The 25,161-nt window shown below is 42.9% G+C and overlaps 1 protein-coding gene across 2 annotated transcripts; it reads right to left on the bottom strand.

The window, feature by feature from the left end:
• Positions 1 to 391: 391 nt before the first annotated feature.
• On the bottom strand, positions 392 to 24,188 carry phldb3 (pleckstrin homology-like domain, family B, member 3). Of its 2 annotated transcripts, none has more exons than XM_080744837.1 (15): positions 23,909 to 24,188; positions 17,065 to 17,213; positions 15,715 to 15,825; positions 14,828 to 14,965; positions 13,932 to 14,060; positions 12,418 to 12,621; positions 9,536 to 9,646; positions 8,161 to 8,262; positions 7,876 to 7,963; positions 6,998 to 7,163; positions 5,231 to 5,318; positions 4,516 to 4,665; positions 3,402 to 3,612; positions 2,639 to 2,724; positions 392 to 1,081 (listed from the first exon to the last, which is right to left on the bottom strand). In XM_080744837.1, the coding sequence occupies exons 2-15, from the start codon at positions 17,209 to 17,211 to the stop codon at positions 947 to 949; spliced, it is 1,866 nt and encodes a 621-aa protein (XP_080600963.1). In that variant the 5' UTR covers positions 17,212 to 17,213; positions 23,909 to 24,188; the 3' UTR covers positions 392 to 946. The 2 variants fall into 2 exon arrangements, with proteins under 2 accessions (XP_080600963.1, XP_080600964.1); XM_080744838.1 differs by having other exon boundaries at positions 3,402 to 3,609.
• Between the last annotated feature and the right edge of the window lie 973 nt (positions 24,189 to 25,161).

The following is a 25,161-nucleotide window of genomic DNA, read 5'->3' as shown; positions in this document are numbered from 1 at the left end:
TGACGCACACTTGGAAGCTTGCCTTAAAAAATGCCTATCCTCCAAAACGGACGCCCCAGAGCCGAAGGAGGCGTCTACCTTTTTATGTCTATGGGCAGAGTGCCTTCCACAGTTCCACACTTCCGCCAGTCCTGTTTTACCAGTCGCGCCAATGAACTGCAGCAGTGGATGAGGTATCTATCTTTTTATATCTGTGGATCTACAAGCTCACAATGCAGCGCAATGCGTTGTGAGCTTGTAGATCCGCTATTTTCACTAGTCTGGGTCACGGGCAAACGTCTAATTTCTATTTTGGATCACAAGCTATAATGTTGGGGAACCACTGGTATACATCACAGAAGAATGAACAAATGAAAGTGTATGAATATACTTTTAATAGTGCAGTCATAACAGTGTATGTTTTCATTCAAATATTCATCACATCCATATACATCTCCAAATAAGTTAAATATGAAAACTGAATGCACAGCACAGTGTTTGTTACTGTATCTGAAGAAAAATAGAAGTTCTGCTGTAATGTAATGTACACTTGCCCTGTAATACTTGACTGTGACCACAGAGGGGAGATAAAGTTCCACACAGATCTCCAAAGGACAATGACACCCGGTCAGCCAAATTGGCAAATCAAAGCTCAGACTGGTATATAGCAGTTCATTAGTGTCCTTGTGCAAGCCCTGGACCACCGTTAGAGGAAAACGGTGCCCTTCATTCTGCCAGAGCACCTAGGAATCCTCTTCCATTTTGACCATTTGGCATTTCTAACCACCTCACATACAGTAAAAGGTCTCAAGCAAGGTCTCATAATCCTGGGTCCAATGTAGCTTCTGAGTCGGGTCAGTGATTTGCAGGATTAACTAGCAAACTGTTCCCTTAGATATGGTAAACAATTGTATACAGTATGTCGCCAGGTCAGTAGCTCCTCCAATCATGGCTCACAGAGTTGAGGTCAGTAGCGACTGTGCTCGTCTGTTGCTGTGACAATGACATCCATCCAGATCCTCATGGCTTCAGCGCTGGGAGCCACAAGGAAGAAGAGGCGTTCGTACGTCTTCACACAGAATGTCAGACTGGGCCTCGGAGACTGCATGGAAGAGAAAAAACAAGAATTTCAGACTGGGCTTTGGAGACTGCATGGAAGAGAAAAAAACACAGACGGGGCCTTGGAGACTAGGAGATAAAAAACACTAAATAAAAGGTTTTGCACATTTAAACATCACATAAAAAAGTAGGGATGCACCGTATTGAGATTTTGGCCGATATCCAATAACCGATTATTAAAATTATTTGCTTTAGGTTCTTCAACAAGCATATGAGAACATTAGCAAAGAAGTAATAAAGAGTGTATGTGTGTATAGGATTATACTGTATGTACATTAGTCATAATGTACCCAAGTGGCTTTTTTATTACATAAGTACAGTAAGGGGAAGAGGGGGTTTGGCTGTCAAGTCGCTCAGAGCTCAACCAGACGTACGTTCACCGTACGTCCAACTACAATAGCTCTGGAGACCTTTGCCAACTGTAGGGGCACTGGGGCAGTAGTGAAAATTTGGCAGTGAAAAACTTTACTGGATTTTCAGTATCTATTTCACAGCCTTTTGCCAGTGGCCTTGTGGCTGCAAAGCCACTTTCAAGTGGCAGCTTCTGAAATCGTGATTAGGACTTTGATTAGCCTGCCTGAGCCTAAGTGTTTCTGATACAACGTCCGTCATATGTCCGGGATGAAGGAATGCTCACATCCACGGGCTGTCTGCACAAACCTCTGCAATACTTTTAGAATTCCCATCCCAGGCAGTGATGCAACCGGGCCTACAAGCTACTTTAGTGGCCTTAGGTGAAGAGGGTTGATATTGCAATACCAGATTCCGCCAGTAGGGTTTGCCATACACCTGTTATACTATAATTTTGATGCTGGGTGCAGCTGCAGATTAAAATAAATAAATAAACAGTGTTTTGTTATGACCTGATTTATTAGGTCATAATACACTCTGTTCCCCCAGAGCCGGATTTTAAACAACTGCGGTATCTCATATATGATCGGAATATGCTTTTGCGATTATTCTCTTCTAAAGACGCTGCCACACCTGAAGACAAGTGCTATATTTTGGTATGTCGGATCTTCAGGTGGCTTATCAAGTTTGTCTTAATACGTTTTGGCATGACTGAACTGAGAAGCCATTGCAAATGGCAAATTTGTTGTCACATATTTTGCTGTGTACAGACATGTGTAGGTTCCCTTAGCCGTCACAGTAGTGGGCAAGAACCTGGAATAATTTGTATATCTATCCAATGCTGATAACAATTATTACTTACTATTATACTATGCATCCTTAATCAAAATATAAGAGCAAAGACCAAAATCCCTATAAATACTCAAAAGTTGAAAAGGGAAAGGGGCTGGTCAGATTGCTGACCAGCCTGATTAGGGGTTATGACCCTATACAAATCTTGTCTAAATAAAGCGTGATCAGCTTTTCATGCAGTCTCACTTATATCTGCTCACTTATAAGAGCGACCAGCTCTTTCACTTTTAAATCATTTCAACAGGAGTTTGATAAAAACCTACAAGGGCAGTGGAGGTTCATATAATGATCATAATTACCTAAGCTGTCACACTATTATTTGTTCCAATTTACTCACCGTAGTGGCTGTACGTAGATGGTCATAGTACACTTCCTCTATTGCTTGGAAGTATATCACCCCCTTCAGTTTCCTCTCATCACAGTCTGCAGCATGAGAACAGAGACAGTACAGTATGTGGTAAATATAGACTGACTGCAAAATTGTGATTTGCAAAGGCTTCATTCATCTAGAGCGACTGAACTACACAAGAAGACTTCATATCGTTGTTGCCATTTGGAAACCTTGTATATCCAAAACCGTTCGTTTTGTATTTATCATTTTAAAAATGATCTAAAATTTTGTGCTGCAGTCTTGTTTGATGAAGCAGGGCTTTACTTAACGAAAAAATCGAACCTCTGTTCGAAGTGGAGCTGTGTGTGTGTGTGTGTGTGTGTGTGTGTGTGTGTGTGTGTGTGTGTGTGTGTGTGTGTGTGTATTGCAGTTGATGCTCAGGGCAGGCTAGACTCAACAGCACCTCTCTGGTCACCCAGGGTTACTACATACAGGCTACATACAGACCCACAGACCCACCCACATACCCACATACCTACACACACGGCCACGTATAGGGGAGCTTGTGTTCCACACAGCTCCAAAAACGTACACATTTGAAACTTGGAGATACAAGGTGACAATGTGATTTTAGTCAGTCACAACCACAACGCATTGTGAGCTTGTAGATCTGTTATTTTCGCGAAACTGGCGTGCAACTAATAATAATACAAATATTTATAATTATTATTTGTATATATATCGCCTTTCTAAGTACCCAACAACTAACCTGTGTAGTACGCTAGTCGCCGGTGGTCCATGTCAAACAGGAACCATCTTCTCCTCCAGGTCTTCACGCGGCCCCCTCGTTTGGTCAGGAAGCCGGCGCAGCGCCGCGGGGTCATGCGCAGACCCATGCACCCCGCCACCCCGTGACCCAGAGACTCCACATGGGTCCGGAGGTCAAAGTTCGGAGAGAGGAAGAGGGGGAGGCTGCGCTGCTGCGCGCACACACACACACACACACACACACACACACACACACACACACACACACACACACACACACACACACACACACACACACACACACACACACAATGAATGTCCACTCTGTTCCATGTGTGCTTTAAGCCTGATTTATACTTAGTTGCATGCCAGTGTCGTGCACTGAAAATAGCTGATCGACAAGCTCACAATGTGTCACACTGCGACGACTTATGAGCTTGTATATCAGCTGTTTTTGGCGAGCGACACCCAGCCACTAAGACGTAAGTAGGGGCGGAAATCTCCAGGTACATGACGGTTCGATTCAAAATTCAGAGGGCTACGATTTCATTATAAATCGATTACCGATGCATCACGATGCCAATACATAATTTATTTCCCCTTACTGTGTGACTAATAAACAAAGTGCTTTCTAAAGATCCATAATTAAGACAGATTAATTTACTTCCATTATCATTTATTATTCGACTTTTGACATTTGTGAATCGATTCACATGTCCGCATGGCGATTCATCTATGAATTGATTTTATTTTCTAATAAGTATAACTCAGGCTTTAGTCAACGCCATATTGCTCTGATCAGAATAATTGATAGAAAGAAGACTGGCAAATAAGTAAAGTGTGTAACTAGCCTCTATCTGTCTTGAGAGTCTTTTAATGTTGTTGTCGGCTGGAAACCTTGTACATCTAAAACCGTTCATTTTGTATTTATCACACAACGCCTTGTGGTGTGAGGCGTTGTGTGCTTGTAGATCTGCTATTTTCACTGGTTTTGTGCGACAGTCGTGTGATGAAGCAGGACTTTACTTTACGAAAAAGCTTACAAAATGTGAAACTTGGAGATAGAAGGTTTCTGCCCGACAGTGACGCTAGTACTGTACTGTATAGTTGTTTACCTCTGGGGAGGTGGGGACTGAAGTGGGGTTTGGTTGCTCCTGTGGGTCAGGGCCTGTCCTCGGTGGTGTATCTGGCTCTAATGGCTCTGTCCTGGGAGAGCTGAGCTCTCTCTGTCGCCTCTCCTCCACCAACAAACGCCGCCGCTCCTCCTGCACACGCACACACACACAATTGAATGCATATGAGATACTTTTGCATACCGCCTCATGGTTTGCATCTCTCTCTGTAAAATGTGCGTCCATAAAGAGATTTATTGTTATTGCCTATTCACATTCATTAGAAGACGGAATCTTGTTCCATACGGGCCCGCTTCAAAAACACATTATCTCACACCACCACAGTGGAAGTTGATTCATTAAGTCAATTTATTTACCATTTTCCTAAAACCAAAGAGAGAGTGACCTAAAAAAAAAAAGGTTGACTTGAAAAACAACCAATGTAATCGTGAAGGACCTGGCAGTGAACTCCACACAGCCAAATCACAAGCATATGGCTGAGCATTTGCCTGTCTTGATTTGTGTGGCCCATACTGAATACATGCTTTAGCTAAGAAGGCGTCCGTCCAGCCATCTGCTGGCTGGCTGTTTTCTTCTGGGTACGGTCATGTGTGAGTTGCGTGGGTGTCAGTCAGCGGTCAGACAGGCAGCCATGTCTAATGCAGTGTGTCGGTGGCCATTAGGAATGTGTTGTCAGTGCTGCTGCAGGTTGACTCACCCTCTCCCTGAGCAGTCTCTCTCTCTCCGCCTTGGCCTCCCTCAGCCTCTTCTCTATCTCCACCAGGTCCAGCAGTCCCAGGCACGGGCTGCGGGAGGGGGAAGAGTTTTTTTTAGCAAGACTGTACATTGTTTTTATTGTGTTGTGTTATATCACTGTTTCCAAAACATTTGTGGGTCGCGGACCAATACAAGCTCGTTGTGGGCTTGTAGATCTTCTGTTTTCACTAGTTTGGGTCCTGGGCAAACGTCTAATCCACAGTTGCTACTGCCCAAATTATTGCTAGCATGACAATGAAGCATATTATACAATATTGTTTAAAGTGATGTTGAGCTTGGCCTAGTTAATCATGATATAAGTCCAAATATTATTGATCATCTTTTGAGTCTCTGCGAGAGTGGAAGCAGAAGTAATGATTCCATTTACTCTTTTTATATGCAGAAGCAGGTCTCAAAATCACACTAATAAAATATAAACAATTACAAAGAAAACTGCTTCTGCTAATATGAAAAAGAATTGTCCCGGTACTTATTTTTCAATAGAGAACTGCTATCAAAGGTAATATAACCTTTTCACTTTCCCCAAATTCAGTTTTGAAATATAATTTTCTAATGGCGTGCCATTGCAGGAAGCTAGCTGTCTGTAAGAGTGTGTGTGTGTGTGTGTGTGTGTGTGTGTGTGCGTGCGTGCGTGCGTGCGTGCGTGCGTGTGTGTGTGCGTGTACGTGTCCGGAGCTAATTTTGCAAACTGCTGTACCTATCAGCCCTAGACGTCTTGTTCACGCTGCCAGTAGGCCAGAAGTACCTCCACTAATTCATTTTTGACGTTTTATACTTTTAAAGCTATACTGTGTAAGTTCAACTAGTGGTCAGTAGCGGTATTGCTTTTTTCGGCCGTTTTTCGGCCGGAGTCGTCGCGGACCACCGCCGCGGACCACCGGAGCGGCGCCGCAAACCACCGCGACCGATAGTAATCCGTGGAGGGGTAGAACGCATGGTAGAACGTAATTTTCTGGCCAGGATTTGTGGATTAAGAGGTTAAAATCCTTCACCATGGTAAACACTGTAGCCAAGCGGAGGCGCTTCCTGGAGACCAGAGCAGATAAGCTGTGATTGGCCGGTAGTGTACCATGTGTGCATGATCGGCGATGTGATTGGGCAACGTATACACAACGTATACAGATGATGCAGATTACGTCATTTTGGCGCGAAATCCGGTCCACGGCCAGGATCATAGAAAACATATAAAGAGAAGGCTTCAGAAGCTGAAAATAACGGAGTGGGTGTTCTAAAACTTTAGCGATTTAACAGTTAGGACAATTTTAAGATTTGTTTTATAAAAAAAGTTACATGGTACAACTTTAAATATTCAACTTTAATTGTATAATAGAAGTCAAGGGCCTCTGACAGTCATATACTGTATATACTGTCTATACCGAACATTATAGATGACTAACGTCATAGGCTGGTCACATGAATGCGTGTTTGTAAAAATGCCATATGCACACTGGCAACTTAGAACCTCCTCCACATACTTTGTTTTTCTGAACGTCTTACATTTTCTGAAATCTATTTTCAGGCTTCACGGCCTGAACATCTAGTTCACATCCACAAAGACTCTACAGTGTTTAAAGCAGAATGTACCAGTATCTGTACTTTCTGTGCTCTCCATAAAGAGTACATCACCCCCCCCTCCCCCATCCCCCCCTCCGCCCTGTATTTTTGTTCCTTTGAAAATGGCATCCATCAAAAGAACTACACAACTGACCTGGCAGCGCGAGAGCTGTTGGCGCTGTTGCACGGCGTGAGGAGCCCGCTGCCATTGCTATGCCCAGGTCGATGCCCATTGCTGTGCCCATTGCTCAGTCTGTGGGACGTGAGGGGGGAGGCGAAGGCCTCTGGGCTCTGGCTGTCTGGCTCTGTCCTCATCAGCCCTGCATGTGAAAGAGGGCAGCAAAACACACCAGGACAACACGCATTAAAGTGCAAATCGTGTTACATAAGGTGGCACGAGGAAAGCAAAGCAATGAGATACCTGGGAGGAATCATGCAAGGGGTAGTAGAGCATCTGCAATCTACAGATTACATCAAATCGTCACCTAATCTACAATGTAGAATTATAGTCGTATGCGTAATAAAGATGATTTTGGGCAATAGCACGCATAGGGAAAGTAAACAGACACACTGAGTGACACACACACACACACACACACACACACACACACACACACACACACACACACACACACACACACACACACACACACACACACACACACACACACAGACACACACACACACACACACACACAGTAACATGACTTGACAGATCTAACTACCCTGATATTCTGTGTCAGGTGTGTATTATGTGTTTGAGAAACAGATGTTATTGAAGGAGTTTGAGTCACAGCAGTCAACCCAATATACAGAAACTCTACTCGCTCATCCGGTCTATACAGGTAAGTCTCGCTTATAGCACAGCAATGACATGACACGCCTTGGACTCCAACGAAAAGGGAGGGACCTGAACAAACAGACGGACAAAATGCTATGAGTGGAAAGAGAAAGGCCCATTGTTACAGGTCACAGTGCTCCTGGTTTAAAGACCTCTTAACACAAAAAAGCAACTAATAATTGAAGTCTCACCTTGTACTGAAACCGGCCTATCATTGAGTTTGTTGTTGCGGTGTGAGCTCCGTCTTCGGGGTAAACTTGCAGATTCTTTGCATGGATCCTGGCATAATAGTAGCGTGAAGAGTAGTTGAGAAAAGATGAGCATAAATGAATGTGGTGACATCAAAGCATAAATGAATGTGGTGACATCAAAGCATAAATGAATGTGGTGACATCAAAGCATAAATGAATGTGGTGACATCAAATCTCAATTCTCAAACAGATATTATGCAGTATCTGAGAGGATGCAAAGCATACCTGAGGTGAAATGTGAATGGTCGGCGGAGAAAGTGACATCATGCAGGGGGCGGAACCTGTGATGTTTGACCAATCGGCGAGTGGCTTCTTTTCTTTTAAAATCTGATAGAAGAGTGACCAAAGTCAGACTCAGCTTTAAAAACTCAGCTGTAAAACAACAACAAAAACAGTTTTAAACTGTCATGAATCTGGCTAAAAAAATCAAAAACACCAATAAACTGTTTGACATGCTACAAAGCTGGGGTCAATGTTTATGTCAATAGCTGTAACAAATACTCAGCTAGAGACAGACAGACAACAGCAACAGACATATCATATATGACTAAGAATTGAGTCTTGTCTCCACTTCCAAGGATCGCCCTAATGAGTTAAAGAATTATCTCTCTTTCACTATCTGTCCTTCCTTCTCTCCCTCCCTCCCTCCCTCCCTGACTCACAAACACATGAGCAATTCAGACAGCACATGTGCCATTGTTTAACTCTGGTCTGTCTCTCCATTACAAGCCGGCACTGGCCTCTACCAAGGAATATTCAGCATAGCTTCTGTCCGATATAGCAGGTTCTCACGATAATCATTCAGCGCCAGTACGCTACAGTCACACTGTAGTCACACAGAGCCGGTTGTACAGTCAGGAGCCACTGCCTGCCCCTCTCTCCTCCTATTAGCTGCCACTCCCTTCTGCCCTCCCTCCAGCTCTGTACCTTATCATTCCCTAATCTAGAACCGCTCACTGTAAATCCTGACAACACACACACTGTAGAGGCCCACAAATTGAGTTGAGCTTACCGTTGCTTTTTTGTTGTTGCCTGGATTTAAAACTTCTTCGCCGCTTCTATTCTTCTCTGTCATACATAAGCAGACAGTCACCCTTCGTCCCTCATATCTCTTACTCCTCCCTCTCTCCCTCCCTCTAGCTTGAGGTTCTCTCTGTCTGTCTGTCTGTCTGTCTGTCTGTCTGTCTGTCTGTCTGTCTCTCTCTCTCTCTCTCTCTCTCTCTCTGCTCCTTCCCTGTCCCGTCTCCTCCCCTTGTTTTAACTGGTGCTGTCATAATTCTTATCAAAGGCATACCATTGGTTGCACCACAAACCCCCACCACAGTTCAATTAGCATCTTATAACCACACACTTTGGACCGCTAAACATAAATAAATTAGGTTACAGATGGTGTGACATAAAAGCTAAATTTATCAAATGAGGCTATGGAAAATATTTAACAAATAAACCAATACAAATGAGTGAATAGCTTGACGAATAAACAGAATTGACAGAAATAAACAAATTGGTGATAGAGACATGTCAAAGAAGAAACAGAGTTAAATACAAAAGAAGATGTTTAGCATGCTGAAACTCAGTAAAACTTGTCTTTTATGCCTACCTTTTGAGTTGCATGGAGCAAGTCTCTCTTCTCTTTCCTCAATGCGTTTAGCTCCCTCTCCTTCTCTCTCTCCATTTCTTTTAGCTGCCGCTCCAACTGCTGGACTCGTTCCTGAAAATCAGGGGAAATTATTCCCTCTGCACACAATGCCATGTATTCTATTCAAAAGATGCATTGCCACAGCTGTTAGGGCCAAGGTTATGTAATATAGCCTCATTAGCCTGTAATATTAGGTAAACAAGACTTTGCTGCACACAATATCACACAACAGTGATGAGTGAATAGATGCAGGGCGTCACTGCAACTCCGTCCATTTGGGAAGGAACAATGCAAATGCAAACAACCATTTGCAAGTTAAAGACAGGCACGAGAGGGATATACAGTATATCAAGAGCAAGGCTAAAAGGCTCGCCAATGATGATTGTTTGACATAGATTTTGTGCCCGTTTTCAGAAAATATGTCAGAGACAGAGACAGAGAGGGGTATAGAAATGAACTCAACTCCAGTGAGGTTTCACTGCAGCTAAGTAAACTCCCTGAACTCCTCCTGTACTCCTACAATCCCATCTCTTCAGCGCTCATTCTCTCTGCAGTCTTCCTCGCTTCTCAAACCATAGGAGACACAATCCGGAATCAATTTAAATACCGGGTGTATTCACATTCATAGTTTAGGATTATGGATGGATATGCAGGCCTTGCGGTCATTGTCGTCTACAAAATATGACGTGTGAAAAAAAAAAAACCTTACTGCCACACAATAGACATGTAAATCTTTTGGTCAGGTGTCATAGAATATCCAGTGATGTCATTACGTGCGCATCCCGCATCAAAAACTCATTCAGGTCGCCCAGGGACTCATTCATGTCATGGTCCTGGGGTTCCGGGGATGCGCCTCCATTGGATTCCATGTTAAAATAATTTACCGGGTCGCGGTAAAAGAAAAACATTTTAAAATTCCACAGACACCACCATTGTTCATGGGTGAAAGCATCCTACTTTACCCTACGTTAACACAAATAAATTCCACGTAGAAAGTCTTAAACAGGCGATAGTTTTAGTAGTTCTAAGTTCAAACATTAGCCAAATTGTAAAATAAATATAAGAAATAGGCAAACATTTTGAAAATAGCCGATCTACAAGCTCACAGCGCTCGAAAACATTGTATTGAGGACTCATAAAACTTTTCTGGGACCCATTTGAATGACCACCTGTGGGTCCCGGGACCCATTACATTGAAAACCTAGTAACATCACTGAATATCACTGGGATGAAAAGCTCAGTCATTTGCTTCATGGGACTTTAAGCCAATAACTGTCAAATGTCTTCAATTTAGTCGTGGTGACAATTAATTCCTCACCACACATTTCTGTGTTGCCACTTTAGTCGAGCCAGTGCCACCTACTGGCTCATGTGCCACTGAGGAGCCCCCACCGGGAGGAGGCATTGCCACTACTACTACTCCAGCTCAACATTCCTCATTGACAGGTGCTGCCCCAGCCTGAGCCAATAGGACCATGTGCAGTAACATCACTCACTCCCCGCCCGGCTTCCCGACCCCGAACATGGGCCAATTGCGTTTGTATAGAATCTATAGATGCTTGGCAAAGCCTGAAATACGTGATGGATTCAAACCCCTAGACCACGGTGGTGGGCAGGTACTGTACTTTACCCCTGCGAAATATAGAGTGGCCAATTAATTGTTACCCCCTTTTCTCTCCAATTTAGTCGTTATGCAGATTAATTCCCCCACACACACATTTCTGTGTTGTTCTATCCTCCCGACACACCTGCCAGTGATGAGCCCCCACCAGGAGGACATAGGGCCTTCATCCTACTCCTCCCGCCCAACACTCCCCGCTGACAGGTGCTGCCCCAACCCGTAGGAGTTATAGTACGTGCAATGACCAATATCACCCTCTCTGCCCGGCTTCCCAACCCCGAACACGGGCCAATGGTGTTTGCATAGAACACAAAAGTGTCCTTCTAATCCTAATTCTAAACAGTCATAGAAACCGACAATGTGCACCAAAACACAATAAGCCCATTCAAAATCTTTGAACATGGTCAGCCTGCAGTAAAGTCCTCTTCAAATCACCATGTCAGTCCCTCTGTGAAAACCTAACTTTTGTCTTTCTGCCATTTGCCTTTCTTTCAGTTCTTAGTTGGTGGACCAGCCCTGAACTTTGCCAGTAATTCCTGTTTCAAACCAGTCATCCATCGTTACTCGTCTCTCATCCATCTTCCTTCCTCACCTGTAGCCAATCCCACCCCACCTTCTGTTCTTCCTTTCTTTCATCATTCCCTTTTATGTGGTTCTCAGGGCGGCCTCTAATGTCATTACCGCCGAGGAGAGAAGAGTTCACGCTCATGTCAGTGTTTGTTTGGTGGTGGTGGTGGTGGTTGTGGCGGGGGAGGGGGGGGGGGGGGCAGTGTTAGGGACCGTCCCTCAAACACGCACTGACGGCTGTGGAAACAAAGAGCTGTGTGGGTGCACGTGCATGCGTGTATGTTTGCATGAATTAATAATGCTTAAAAAAACTGACAACATATCAAGTGGAGGCACATCAACTGGAATGAAAATACTTAGTTTTACAGTGAGAGTAAAAGTAAAGTGACAGAAAGAGAGATAAAGAGAACACAACACATGCGTGATTGTTTGTGTGTTTGTGCGCACACGCACACGAGTGTGAGTGTGAGTGTGAGTGTGTGTGTGTGTGTGTATGTAAAGCCCTATTTCACACTAACACACTCAATGGACTGAGCAGCAGTTAATCCTGTGCTGGGCGCTGGCCAACCACAGTAAACAGTGACTAACAGCACATGACAACGTAGATAAGCTTGTAAAACTAGTCTGGACTCTCTGACTGAGTCTGGCTGCTTACCTGAGTGGTGCCGATAGCGTGCTGCTGACTTGAGATCTCCCGCTCCAGCTCTCCCTCGCCCACTCGCTCTTTCCTCACTTCCATCCCTCCGTCCTCCTCCTCCTCCTTCTGCTCCTCTGCTTCGTCTAGGCCGCTCTCTTGCTCCAAGACACGGAACTCCCAGTCCTCAAAAGCCCTCACCGCAGCGTCCATCTTCTCTCTCTCCTGTACAAATAAGATATAACTAATCATTAGTCATAACTCATAAGGCTTCTAATTTACATTGGAAGATCTTCTTGGCAAATAATTCAGTTTTGGAAGAGAACGAACTTCACAAGCCAAAAGCCAAAAATGTAAAAAGTGGGGGAAATGTTAGCTTTTTTTGTCAGAAAGGTATTTCAATTATCCTTTCATGCTTAGATTTTTTGGGGGGGCAATTACCGTTTATAAGAAAATAATTTATCACTGGTAAAAGCCAAGTACTGTAATTCTAAAGGACTTAAAGTAAAGAGTACAACTTTGATAATCGATGCATGCTAATCCATAAAGGTTTAGAAGTTTATTTTCATTCCAATAATCAAACAAGTCTAATCACTCTTCAAGTTCACATCGGAAGTATAAACAAAGATTACACAATAAACGCTGGAAGCGCAGAAGTGACAAAAGATAAGAGAAAGAAAACAAGACATGCACATGAAAACAGAGTTCAAACAGTAGCTTAACAACAGCCAGCATGGGGCATATTTGCGCGCTCTCTCTCTCTCTTTCACTTGTTTTCATCTACATAATACAGTATGCCCTTTGGCCTGTAAAGCAACTATTTAACAAACCTGTTTTGGTCAAATAGCCTTAATGAGTACATTTGTGACTTCACAGAGCATGGAACAACACACATCCCCTGGGTGGAATGGAACCATTCATTAAATGCAACCCATAAAACAAGTTCCATGACTCTGTCATCATTATGTACTGGGAGACACCAGGTACAATAAGCAGTCTGTTTACTGTATGTGTCTTTAGCTCAGACACATCAGGTAAAACAGGTACTGAGCAATCACTAAAAGACACACAGCCACATGTACAGTGTGCGAGTGTGTGACAGACGATATACTGTATATGTATATTTATATATACTGCAGCACTGTCAATAGTATATCATGACACACATCATCATGTCCTTAAGGCGGTTCACAGGAGTAGCAGATGCGATGTATTTCATTTCATTTCTGTGAAGCTGCCAACAACACAACTTTATTTATTAAAATGATAAATAATCTGTGATTTCACTGATTTGATATCCATACATGTTTATTTTCTTCCTCAATACCAGCTTGGCAATAACCAAAATAATTAACAAACTGACAGTACTGTATATTACTGTATAGTAGTTTATAATAATGAGTGATATCGGTAAGTATAAAGTAGTTTAAAATGTGTAATACTAGAAGCTATGATGGTACTGTAGTCTAAAGTAGTGAAGCTAGTAGGAGCTATACAGTCATTTGCATGTGGCTGTTGTGAGATCAGGCCATCACCTGCTGTAGCTGCAGTGCCAGCTGCTCTCTCTGGCTCTCTGGCTGACTGGGGATCAGCTTCTCCTTCTCCTCAAAGCACCTCCTCAACTCCTCCACTCTGCTCCTCTCTGTTTCCAGGTTCTCCCGTTCCTGAAGTCACAGTCAATTTTGAAATGTTATCGTTTGATTACCTAAAAGATTTTAATAGCTGCAGCGGCTGCACTTAATGTTTTATACATGTCATTGTGTTTTTATGCCGTTTGCTGATTTCATTTTGTCCTCAGTTTTGTGAGAAGCACAGTCACCTTTATTTCATAAATGCTTAAGTGTTATTATTATAGAGGTGATGGGGATCATGAGGTTGGCCAGATATTTAAACAACAACAACAGGGCTAATAAAAACATCCACAAAACAGACAAAGAAACAACTGAAGGTACAAGAGCTAAAGGGAGACAACATAACATTCAATTAATTGTAATGTGTTGGACTCTAAGTTAGCCTTCAATCTAACGAATGGCTGCTGATCACAAGACTGCATACCCTCTGCTATAGAATGAGTGAATTATGGCTCCACGGCATCATATTTCCATGGAATATTCTGTCTCTGGTGTCACCCGTATACTATAGTACAAGACTGTGGCAGTATGACATACCGGTAATACCTTCAACGTCCCTGCCTCCCTAGAGTGGATGGACATGTCTAAATACGGCTTATTATAAAATTATTATGTTGTTCGTCTCAGCCAGTTATTCCTCATAAAAGACATGTTTGACCTCTGACTCAAAATTAATCACAATATAGGAAAGATGTTGGTGTGCAATGCATGCCAAGTCATTTCCCATGTGTGGCAACTACAGTATGACCCAATGTAAAACACGACCAGTAGACAATACCTGATGAGTGAGCGTCACTTACTTTGTGTCTGTCGGTGTGTCTGTTCTTCTCGAGATGTCTGGCCTCGTTCTGCAGCGCCTGTAGCTGCTGTGTGTGTCTGTGCAGCTGTTTCCTCTCCGTCTGAAGCTCGCCTTGGAGCAGGGCTATCTCCAGCTGCAGCTGAGAGGGCAGTAGATAGATAACACCGAGGTGAATCATAGTGAATGGTGCCTGAGAAACAGATGACTATGTTCTTTCACTGTGCGTATGTTGGCATCTTGAAATGGCATACGGCTCTGTTAGCTGGCGAAGGGCCTCAACAGGGATGTCGCACCAAATTCCGGGCCCTGGGTACAATGATTCACTGCGGGCCCCCCATGAATGTTCTTCATAGGGGGAGGGGGTTCAACCCATTTAGACTGGGAACGCATTATTACGCTTTATTTTGTGTTTTAACTATTGAAAAATAGAAGATATATCTTTGAATATTTCAAATCCTTCTAAGGTTTTCTGAAAAACAATGTTTCTATGTCAGTGGTGCTCAAACCTTTTCATGTGAAGGACCCCCAAAATGATATATATTTGGCCACGGACCCCCATCTCAAAATATTTAGTTCTAGGGACCCCTCAGGTAGCAAAATTGGAGTTACAAATGTCCGCTTAAAAAAATACATATACTTTATTCAAAGATTTGCACATATTCTCACGACTTTTCAAAAATAGCAGATCTAAAAGCTCGCAGTGAGCTTGTATATCTGCTATTTTTCAATAGCTAAAGTATAAAATAATTCCAGGCGCCCCCACCTTGGACCCTAGTAACTCCTGGGCCCCAAAGAAATTGCCAGCAAGCATGTTCCTGTAGACGTCATGACAAATTATTTCCCAGAGTTGTCATCATCAGTGACACAGAGTTTCATTCATCGACTCACCTCAATCTTTAGTTCCTCCTTCTGCTGGTTGATCTCTGTGATTCGCTGTTGGAGCATGGAGGGTGATGACAAGACCCTCGTTGACCCCACCTCTAGATGTTTGGAACGGGACTGTTTGAGTGGATGAAAAAGAAAGGCGAGTGACCACACCAAACCTTCAATTCAGACCCCTGCAATAGAACTAACTAAACAATAGCTGATTATTGAAGGGAGAATGGGAAGTGTTGCAAAAAAAATGGGGCATCGGAGGTGTACGTTTTTCTTGCCCTGAGGAATACTGCACAGTAGAGCTGCCAATATCTCTCAGAAATGAAATTCGAATATTGGTCTTAGAAATTGGCCCGAATATCGAATATATTCAAATATTAATATATTATTATTTCTTTATATTATTACCCTTATTATTATTACCCTTATTATTATTACCCATATATATTTTTTTACAGGGACAATACTAAAAAGTATTTATCAAGTTATAAACATTATAAAGTTATAAGGCTTGGGAACGCCTCGGTATACTCCCTGAGGGAGGGGAGGAAGTTGCTCAGGATAAGGAAATCTGGAGGTCTCAGTTGGAACTGTTACCCCCGCGACCCGATTCCGGATAAGCGGTTGAAGATGGATGGATGGAATTATTATTGGTTGTGGTACTAATAATTTAGCCCTGGGATTCTTAAATCCTGTGTTGAGTGTCACACAAGGAGAAAATGCACTTGTTAAAGTTTAAACAAAAGTTAAGAACCAACCAGTCTGCTTGAAAATTATGCATCTGTATAACAGCAGACATAAGTGCAGACACATTAGTGCAGACATAATTGCCTTCCTTTGATGCATTAAGTGGCCATCAACTACTAAATGGCATCAGCTGAGCTGGACACACACACACACACACACACACACACACACACACACACACACACACACACACACACACACACACACACACACACACACAGTGCTCTGAAAGTGAAAAACGGAAAAATAATAATAATTCGAATATTAATTTTCTTATTCGAATATACATATTTTTCGACGAATATTCGAAATTCGAATATTAATTTGGCAGCCTTACTGCACAGCAGCTACATGCATTGCCACGACATGCTAATGTAGTGGTTCTCAAAGTGGATTCCAGGGTCTATTGACCTACACAAGTCTGTAACTCTGACGGTGTACAAATGGAACCAAATTAACCCTAATAGGTTCATTTGGTTCCATTTGTACACCGTCAGAGTTAAGGGGAGACTTTGAAATTTGAAAGTTTGAGAAACACTGTGCTAAAGTCATTGAGGCATTTTACAGCAAAGCATCATGAAAAGCATCACCTGATGAACGCAGACCTTCACCTACCTTCTCACTCTCTGTGCTGCTGCTCTCTGTGTCGGACTCTGCCCCCGATGAGATCGGACTCTGTCCCCCAGCCACTTGTGTGATCCACGGTGGCCTCAGCCCTTGTTCCCATTGGCTCCTGGAGCTGTCCATAGTGTGCCGTGGCATTTCTTGAGGTCAGGAAGGGGTGGGGGAGAGAAGCATCTGTGTCATTCTACATTTTAGAGTACATTTATATTTTAACCACTTATGGTGGTTTAAACATTATTTCATAGAGAAATCGTAAAAATTTGCTTCTGGGGTGTCCCTGTAACAAAATATTTTGAGATGGGCGTCAGCGGCAAAATACAAGGTGGTCCTTGAGATGAAAAGGTTTGAGAACCACTGATATATATATATATATGTAGCAACACAGAAAACTGTAAGGAGACGTTTGTAGAATTGGCCTCGGTTCTTAATGGGTTAATGAGAGGTACAGTTTAGGGGGGCTCTGCTAGCATGACTTGACTAAATATTGTGGTAATCTAATCCAGTGGCTGGTTGGAGGGATCAGGTGACAGATCACAGAGGGGATATCACAGCTGAGTAATAACGAGCCCCGCAGCAGCAGCAGCACACCACTGAAATCCCTCCAGGGTTACAGAAACTGGGCTGACGTTGATAGAGAAAACACCTTGAGAGGAAAATGGGAAGTAATAGTTAAAGAAAGGGGATGTGGGAGGAGGTTTGGGGTTATTTTTCCAGGGTTTCTATTCAGGACAATGCTGTTCTCGTCTCATGGCCTTTTAAGTGCATCACACTGAGACGGTGGCAAACACCACGCAATACTATAGCATAACTTTTATGCACAACTATGCATTAATGTATAAAATATCACACCCAGTGTGAAGTTAGCGGTTCTATTTATGAGTTACTTTCACTAAGCGTCCCACGAAGCTTGGCCAATGTGGGATAGGGCGGGACAAACTGTACGTACAATACAGACGCAGGACATACGTACATACAGACAAAGCCAGATGTAGGAGCGGTTAGCAGCACCGCTCAAAAATAAGGGGTATTAACACACTTTGAAGGACTCTTCATGGTGTAATCCTGTATCTGCCTCGCTTAAGTGGGTTTACCCAGAACGAATATACTCAAACAGTTCTCACATTGCTGTATCATTAAAGTCTGTTACAGTACATGTTGTTGTGGGTATGCTTCAAGCTACAGGCCTTTATCGTCAGACTGTACAGTATAGGCCTACACTATTTTTATCCTTGCACGGCGCGTGCGCGCGCGCACACACACACACACACACACACACACACACACACACACACACACACACACACACACACACACACACACACACACACACACACACACACACACACACACACACACACACACACACACACACACACACACACACACACATACTCTGGTGGGAAAATACTCTTGATTCTTATTGTCAAACCCTTTCCCACCCTCTCCTCAGGCTCTCTAACCTCCCTCTTTATTTTCTCTTTTTCTCCATCCAGGCCTTATTAGGCTACACCGCTACGGGCCATGGAAAGAAGGGAGGGGGTGGCAGAGGAGAAGGAGCATCAAGATAAATATACAACCCACATACTGTATTTGAGTGAGGGGTTCTAAACACCGGCTGGCACACTGACACAGAAGCAGGGAGGGCAGAGTTCACAGCAAGTGTTAACTTGACTAAGAGGGGGTACAAAATGTCACTTTACACTCTCCGAGTGACATTAAAATTGAGTATTTTGCAGTGTGGAGGACTTCAACTTTATTAGTATTAGTAGACAATTGTTTTTGTTCATAAAAAACAGACACGTAACAAAGACTGAGCAGGACTGCATCAATGAACAAGAAATATCAAGAGACCAGCTGTAACATTTTTGAGCTGAGCTCCTGGAAGGAGCTAACAAAACGATCCAATGACAACCAAGACCCACTGTCAACCCCCACAGTATTGTATGATTACAGCAAAAATAAATAGATAAAAAAAAGAAGAATATAGAGATGGAGGCCCCTTTTATTTTCCACCGGGGCTGAACCGGTTCTGTTCTTTTTTCCCCCGCTTAATTTTGAACCAGTTCAGAGTGTTTACACGGAAAATGTATTGGTTCTGAACCCTAAAAGGTTGGTTCGGAACTGGAACCAAAAAATAAACTCAACTTGCCTGGACTCGAACCTGGGGCAACTGAGGAGTTCTGCTCCCCAAGCAGGCTCTCTACCCATTCAGCAATGTGGACCCCAATTACAATGGTTCAGCTTAGAACTGGTGGAAACACGGGCCGGTTTGCAGACGGTTCTACGAAAACACCAAGATTCCCAAAAATCTATAAAAACTATACAAGAATTGAACATTTTAGGACATTTGCTTTAAAATGTCAGTGTAGACCACAGGATGTACCGGTAATGATCAGTGCGGTGAACTGACTGAGAAATGAAAAGAAATATGAAAATGTTCAATCCAAAGTATATGGACATCTGTCATCTTTTAGAACGAAGCCCTTCCTATGATAAATAATATGGTTGGATTGCAATATACTGTGCATTACTTCAGTACATTACATGATAACTGCCACATCAAATTACTCTATAAAGATTTCTGTGCTTTGCACATGTCATGGGATGCTCATGCATGCTTCCAATAAAAGCTGTCAGCTTTGAAGTAAAACCAGTGTTTGTCACCTGACCTCTAGCTAAAGTCCAGAGCAGATACAGTATCACCAGTGCAACCCAGAGGCATTCACGAGTAAAGTCCACGCTTTCATGTCAACACAGGCACACGTCATACATAACAAACAGGAGGCTAAACAAACACAATGCACATACACGAGCCAGAGAGTCAGTGAGACAGAGTGAGAGAGAATGAATGAATGTGTGAGAGTGCGTGTGTGTGACGCGCGCGCGCGTGTGTGTGTGTGTGTGTGTGTATGTGTGTGTGTGTGTGTGTGTGTGTGTGTGTGTGTGTGTGTGTGTGTGTGTGTATGTATGTGTATGTGTGTGTGTGTGTGTGTGTGTGTGTGTGTGTGTGTGTGTGTGTGTGTGTGTGTGTGTGTGTATGTGTGTGTGTGTGTGTGTGTGTGTGTGTGTGTGTGTGTGTGTGTGTGTGTGTGTGTGTGTGCGTGCACGAGAAAGGGTGAGTGAGAAAGAGTGGGCAAGAGAGCAGAGGCAAAAAGAGAGCAAAGTCGTGCAGCAAAGGGAGGCGAACGTGATGGAGAGGAAGATTAAATGACAAAATGATGTTTTAATGAGTCCACACTAATTGGTCGAGATAGCAGGGGAGTGGCATGGGAGATTAGAGAAAGAGAATAAACAGAGTTCAAATGTGTGTGTGTGTGTGTGTGTGTGTGTGTGTGTGTGTGTGTGTGTGTGTGTGTGTGTGTGTGTGTTACAGAATATAATAACTTCCCAGAAGTGACAGCACATTCAGTACATCTCAACCCCCATGCTACTAGTAGACTCACTCTGCACTGCTAATCATCTCCCTCAACTTAACAATAACCAGCCACAGCTCTTTCACCTCAACACAAACACACTCAGGAACAAATGCACACACGCACACACGCACACACACACACACACACACACACACACAAATGTGAGGGAGTGAAGGAGCGAGAGGGGAGAGAGGAATGCCACTATCTCTGTTACATTATCTCACCATGTGCTCAAAGCAGCAAAGTTTTATCTCACATCACACTTGACTATCCGCACAGTGAAGTTTATCTGACCTTTTGGCTACACTGTTCTACTGTAATTGCAGTTGCGTTCCATAATCAGCATCCTTTCACTCCATGCATTTTAACGTCATAAGGCGAGGTTGTAATTATTAAACTATTCTAATTTATACAACAGTTAGTTCTGACCAAGTAATTTAATTCCAAATCGTGTAGAGTATGACAGCCCTGGGATAGAGCTGTATGAAAAAATGAAGTACTGCGAAACCCTACCTCAAGCCCCAGACTCTGAGCTTGAAGATATTGGGTACTGGACCAATATCTCTTCAGGAGCCGCAACTAGTCCTATTATTCTGTTATAGTATGCATAAATGATATATATATATGGCATACTCAACACAGTCCATCTACTCCTAATATTGTGTTCATGATGCTCAATCACAAAGTCAAACTACATAATCTACTAACAATGCTACCATATTGAATATTAATTGTAGTCAGAAGTTTAATAAATGTAAGACTTTAATTTGACTATAATTACATTCATTTGAAATGAAATACACGGAAACTAATTTATGAGTGACTATCCAAATAATATGTTTCAATACCTCCACTTTGAATCATTTTCTAATGTACAATTAGACATTTAGAGAAATTTAAATGCAACATTTAGTACCAAAGGTCTATAATTTGAAAGGGATGTGCATGAAACTTCATTTGGTGTCTTGATGACATGAAAAGGTTTGAAACCCGGTCCTAGGAGGTTTACCTGGCAGTGTCAAGGTGCTTTTCACACCAGGGACTCAGGCCTGGAGCAGAGTACACTTGACTCCAAAATAAATTAATTCACAGAAACCAGAGTCATAGTCAAGTCAGTATCAGTTCAATGATTAATTAAAAAATGTGAATTGAACCTACTGTATGCTTCATGTTGAATAGTTTCTTGATTAATTGAATATAAAAAGCTTGCTATGGCAAATGGTTGTTTTTGTATGGTTTAAATAGAACCGGTCGTAGTTTTAATAGGGCCTAATCTATTGGTGCTTTTGAGCTTTACTGGTATTTTCTCCAAGGACAAGAGGGTAATAGTCATGTGGTCTAAAGCAGAAATTCCACATTGGCAGTACTTTGACCACCTACTTAATTTTATTTGTTAAAAACTACCCTCAAGACAAACACATTCTCTAGTTCCATTTTGTGAAGATCTGCATAATCAAGGAACAGCAGATTGATTGAATGACAACAGCTAAATTCTGACAATTAAATCGTTCATGGTTCTGTGAAATCAAATGTACAGTATGTCCAGTAGTTGGCCATCAGATATCTTGACTATGACTTTTGCAGAGCCAGGTCAGCAATACATCTTGTAAGGACTGGCATGGCTGTACAACACTTCATTAGTCAATCTAAGCAAATGTCACTATATTTAGTCGACTCTGCAGTATGTTGGTTCTGTTCCATCTTCAGAGGGTAAAAGACCAGATCCAGTTGTTAGGGCAATGGACTGGAATACAGGCCACAATTACAGGTTGTCGTTTCAGTCGAATAGACCTATCTCTAAGCCTTAGTCTGTCAGATCAATTATAGACTTAAGATCATGACATCAGCGTCTCACACAATGTTTCCAGACACATTTCCAATTTCTTTATAGGCACATGATGATGACGTCCTGCCAAGGAGCACAATGACATCTGATAGATTCGAGTGCCCCAGAATACCTTGTGACCTCAGCTCCCACTGCACACAGATATATTGGCTGAGAGCCGACAGGCAGGAAGCTGTCATAGTAACACTAGTAGCCACTGATCAGGAGGAGCAGGTGAGAGGAAGCTGTCTTCACCGCTGATCGGTGTCTTATGAGATAGTGTTTACCATTTACCTAGGGGCCGGGGCAATACAATGCATTCACTGCTTGAGAACATGAATGCTTGCAGGATATATTCTGTGACAATGTACTTTATCATCACATCTATTGTGATGTGAGGTAGTCCCTGGACTACTAGTCAAGTTACATGTCAGAAAAAGCTATCACATTCAAACCAGTAAAAACTTACAGTAGCCTAAAATATGTTTCATTTTCCATTCATATTTTACAGCCTATGCATAGGCCCACATTAAATGTTATATGGGCAAACATTGTGCAAACTCTGGTATGCACAACTGCCTTTACACATTAGGCAATCTTGTTTGTGCACAGTAGGCTATTGGAATATAGTATGGAATGTGCTCAATGCAGCACTAATTGGCACAGGCTCCCGTGTAACTATTGCTGGCGTTGGTGCTCGTTCAACAGCTCCAAACAGAGATGCCATTGGCGTGAGAATTTCTCTCCTGATGCAAGGGAACTAGTGATCCATTAATGACAGTCTGGGAGGAAGGGCTCAGACGTAGATTTGTTCATACTGGCCAAAACAAGGCGTGTGTGAGAATGAACTGAACGCAAACCTATGAATTCCCCTGACAGTAACCCTCCCAGGGAAATCCATTCACTCAGCACTCCCTATACACTCCCGCCCTTTGTTTATGCTCTGTTCTGATGAGGGGGGGATAAAAGACAGATATCACAAGAACATTGTAAACAAAGTGGGAGTTAACGTAAACTGAGCTAAAGATTTTCTTGTAGGTATAGACTAATAAATGACAGGCCAGTGCAACTCTCATGTAGACAGATCTCTTAATGTCTCATATTTAGGGCAAAGGGCACCTGAAGTTAACAGTGTAATCCTGCATCAGCCAAGTTTGTTCATTGACAAAATAATGACAATAGATATTGGCAGAAAGGTGTAGCTATGCACTTGTGACTTTGTAGCAGCAGGTAATTAGTCTAAAACATGGCACAGCTAAAACTAAATTGGCAACTTTAATGATGCCTAGTAAATGTGGTGGTCAAAAAATAATTATATTGAACCCAACCTGTCCCAAACTTCAATTGACTCAACTCCACGCCCTATAGCATACAACAGAAGTGAGTTAATTTCATATTTGATGGTTAACTAGGTCATCAACTTAACATAGGTGAAAATGGAGCCTTGGTTCAAGAAGACGGTCAATGTCGCTAATCATAATATTATGACAGTCTTGTATCAAGGGAAGGCTCGTGAAAATGTGACACATTTGTCGTTAACTCCACTTAACTTAATAGTCGTTACGGTAGCGGCACACAGAGAAAGAAACCTTACCTGAGAACGTACTGAAATTCAGTGAACGGTCATATAGTTCCTCAATAACTGCATATTGTGGCAAGTCAAGAAGAGCGACTGAGCCAACTTTCAGTGCGCTTTCACTTTCTTCGCGTCTGTAGTGAGTTTTACTTTGTGTTTGCTGTATGGATGGATGGACCGCTTCGTCTTGCGCCTCGATATCTCTTATCTCCGCTCGATTTGATTCAATCACTCCAAATCGTTTCCCATGAAAAGTGGCAGATCTGTCGGCGTCAACAGGTGAAATAGAATGTACTAGTGGTGCATGTGCGAGAGCAAGGGAGGCGGGCACTAAAGTTTTTGTGTGTGAAGCGCGACTCGACTCGAAAAACACAGCCGCCAGTTTTTCACGTCCCCACTCCCCACCGCAGTGGGACTTTTTTTTCCACTGAAACCGGCGTGACGACAGACACCACTTTCTCTTTGTTCAATGTTGCCGGAGCTATAGTTCAACTTCAACGCCGTTACAATGCCATCTGGGTCTGGGCACTGTGCCAACACACCTCTTCCGCCTTTCAGACACGACCCTTGACGAGTTATTTATTGCTCAGCAGAACCCCTCTCCCTGCAAAGCCTTTATCACTGTGCCCTGCCTCCTGCTCCTCACACCTTCTTTCTGAATGAGTGTTATACATTATTTTTTCCAGCGACATGTGTGGTGGGAGAGTATGAGCAGAGGTTCAGGGTGGCAAACTGTTAAGTGGGTGGGTGAATGGTGGGAAAAGGGGGAAAGGCTTACTCTTGAGCAGATGGGGGACAGAGTGGGTAAAGGAACAGCTGGCAGTGGCATCTTGTCTTTAGTTTTCAAGAGCCGAATAGGGCCTTTCTATGAAGAAAACACTGCCACCAAAACATATTCCACTTGATGCCAATAATGCATGGTCACGCCCCTGAGCTGGTACAGGTGTCAGATAGAGCATAAGCTAAGTAAGAGAGAAGGGTTGTCTGCCCTCAAGTGCTGACAGAGACAGCTGGTAGATGGAAAGTGTGTGCATTTGTGTGGCCCGCCAGTATTAACGTGCACGTGACAAGAGGATACTGACCTTTTCTTTGCTTTTACCAGATATTCTTATCAAGTCATAAGTTCACACAGCAGCCACAGAGACATTCTGTCCGCCTGCCATGTGCCTTTCAAGTGAGTTCAAAACACTTGCAGGCATTTCATAGCCGCAGAAGCAGTATACGATTACCTTCTCGGGTAAACAATATTCACGTGGGAAGAAAACATAGCA

The sequence above is a fragment of the Nannobrachium achirus genome (assembly GCF_963921795.1).
Source record: "Nannobrachium achirus genome assembly, chromosome: 2".
NCBI classification, from domain to species: Eukaryota; Metazoa; Chordata; class Actinopteri; order Myctophiformes; family Myctophidae; genus Nannobrachium; species Nannobrachium achirus.
Note: the sequence above shows the minus strand (reverse complement) of the source record. Positions and strands in the feature narration are given on the sequence as shown.

Bases quoted from the DNA above. Each gene is read 5' to 3' on its own strand.
- phldb3 (XM_080744837.1), bottom strand. From the start codon at position 17,211: ATGCCACGGCACACTATGGACAGCTCCAGGAGCCAATGGGAACAAGGG. The intron at 15,826-17,064 runs GTAGGTGAAGGT...CCACTCAAACAG, and splicing joins GCAGCACAGAGAGTGAGAAG to TCCCGTTCCAAACATCTAGA. The intron at 3,613-4,515 runs GTAAACAACTAT...GTGTGCGCGCAG, and splicing joins CAGTCCCCACCTCCCCAGAG to CAGCGCAGCCTCCCCCTCTT.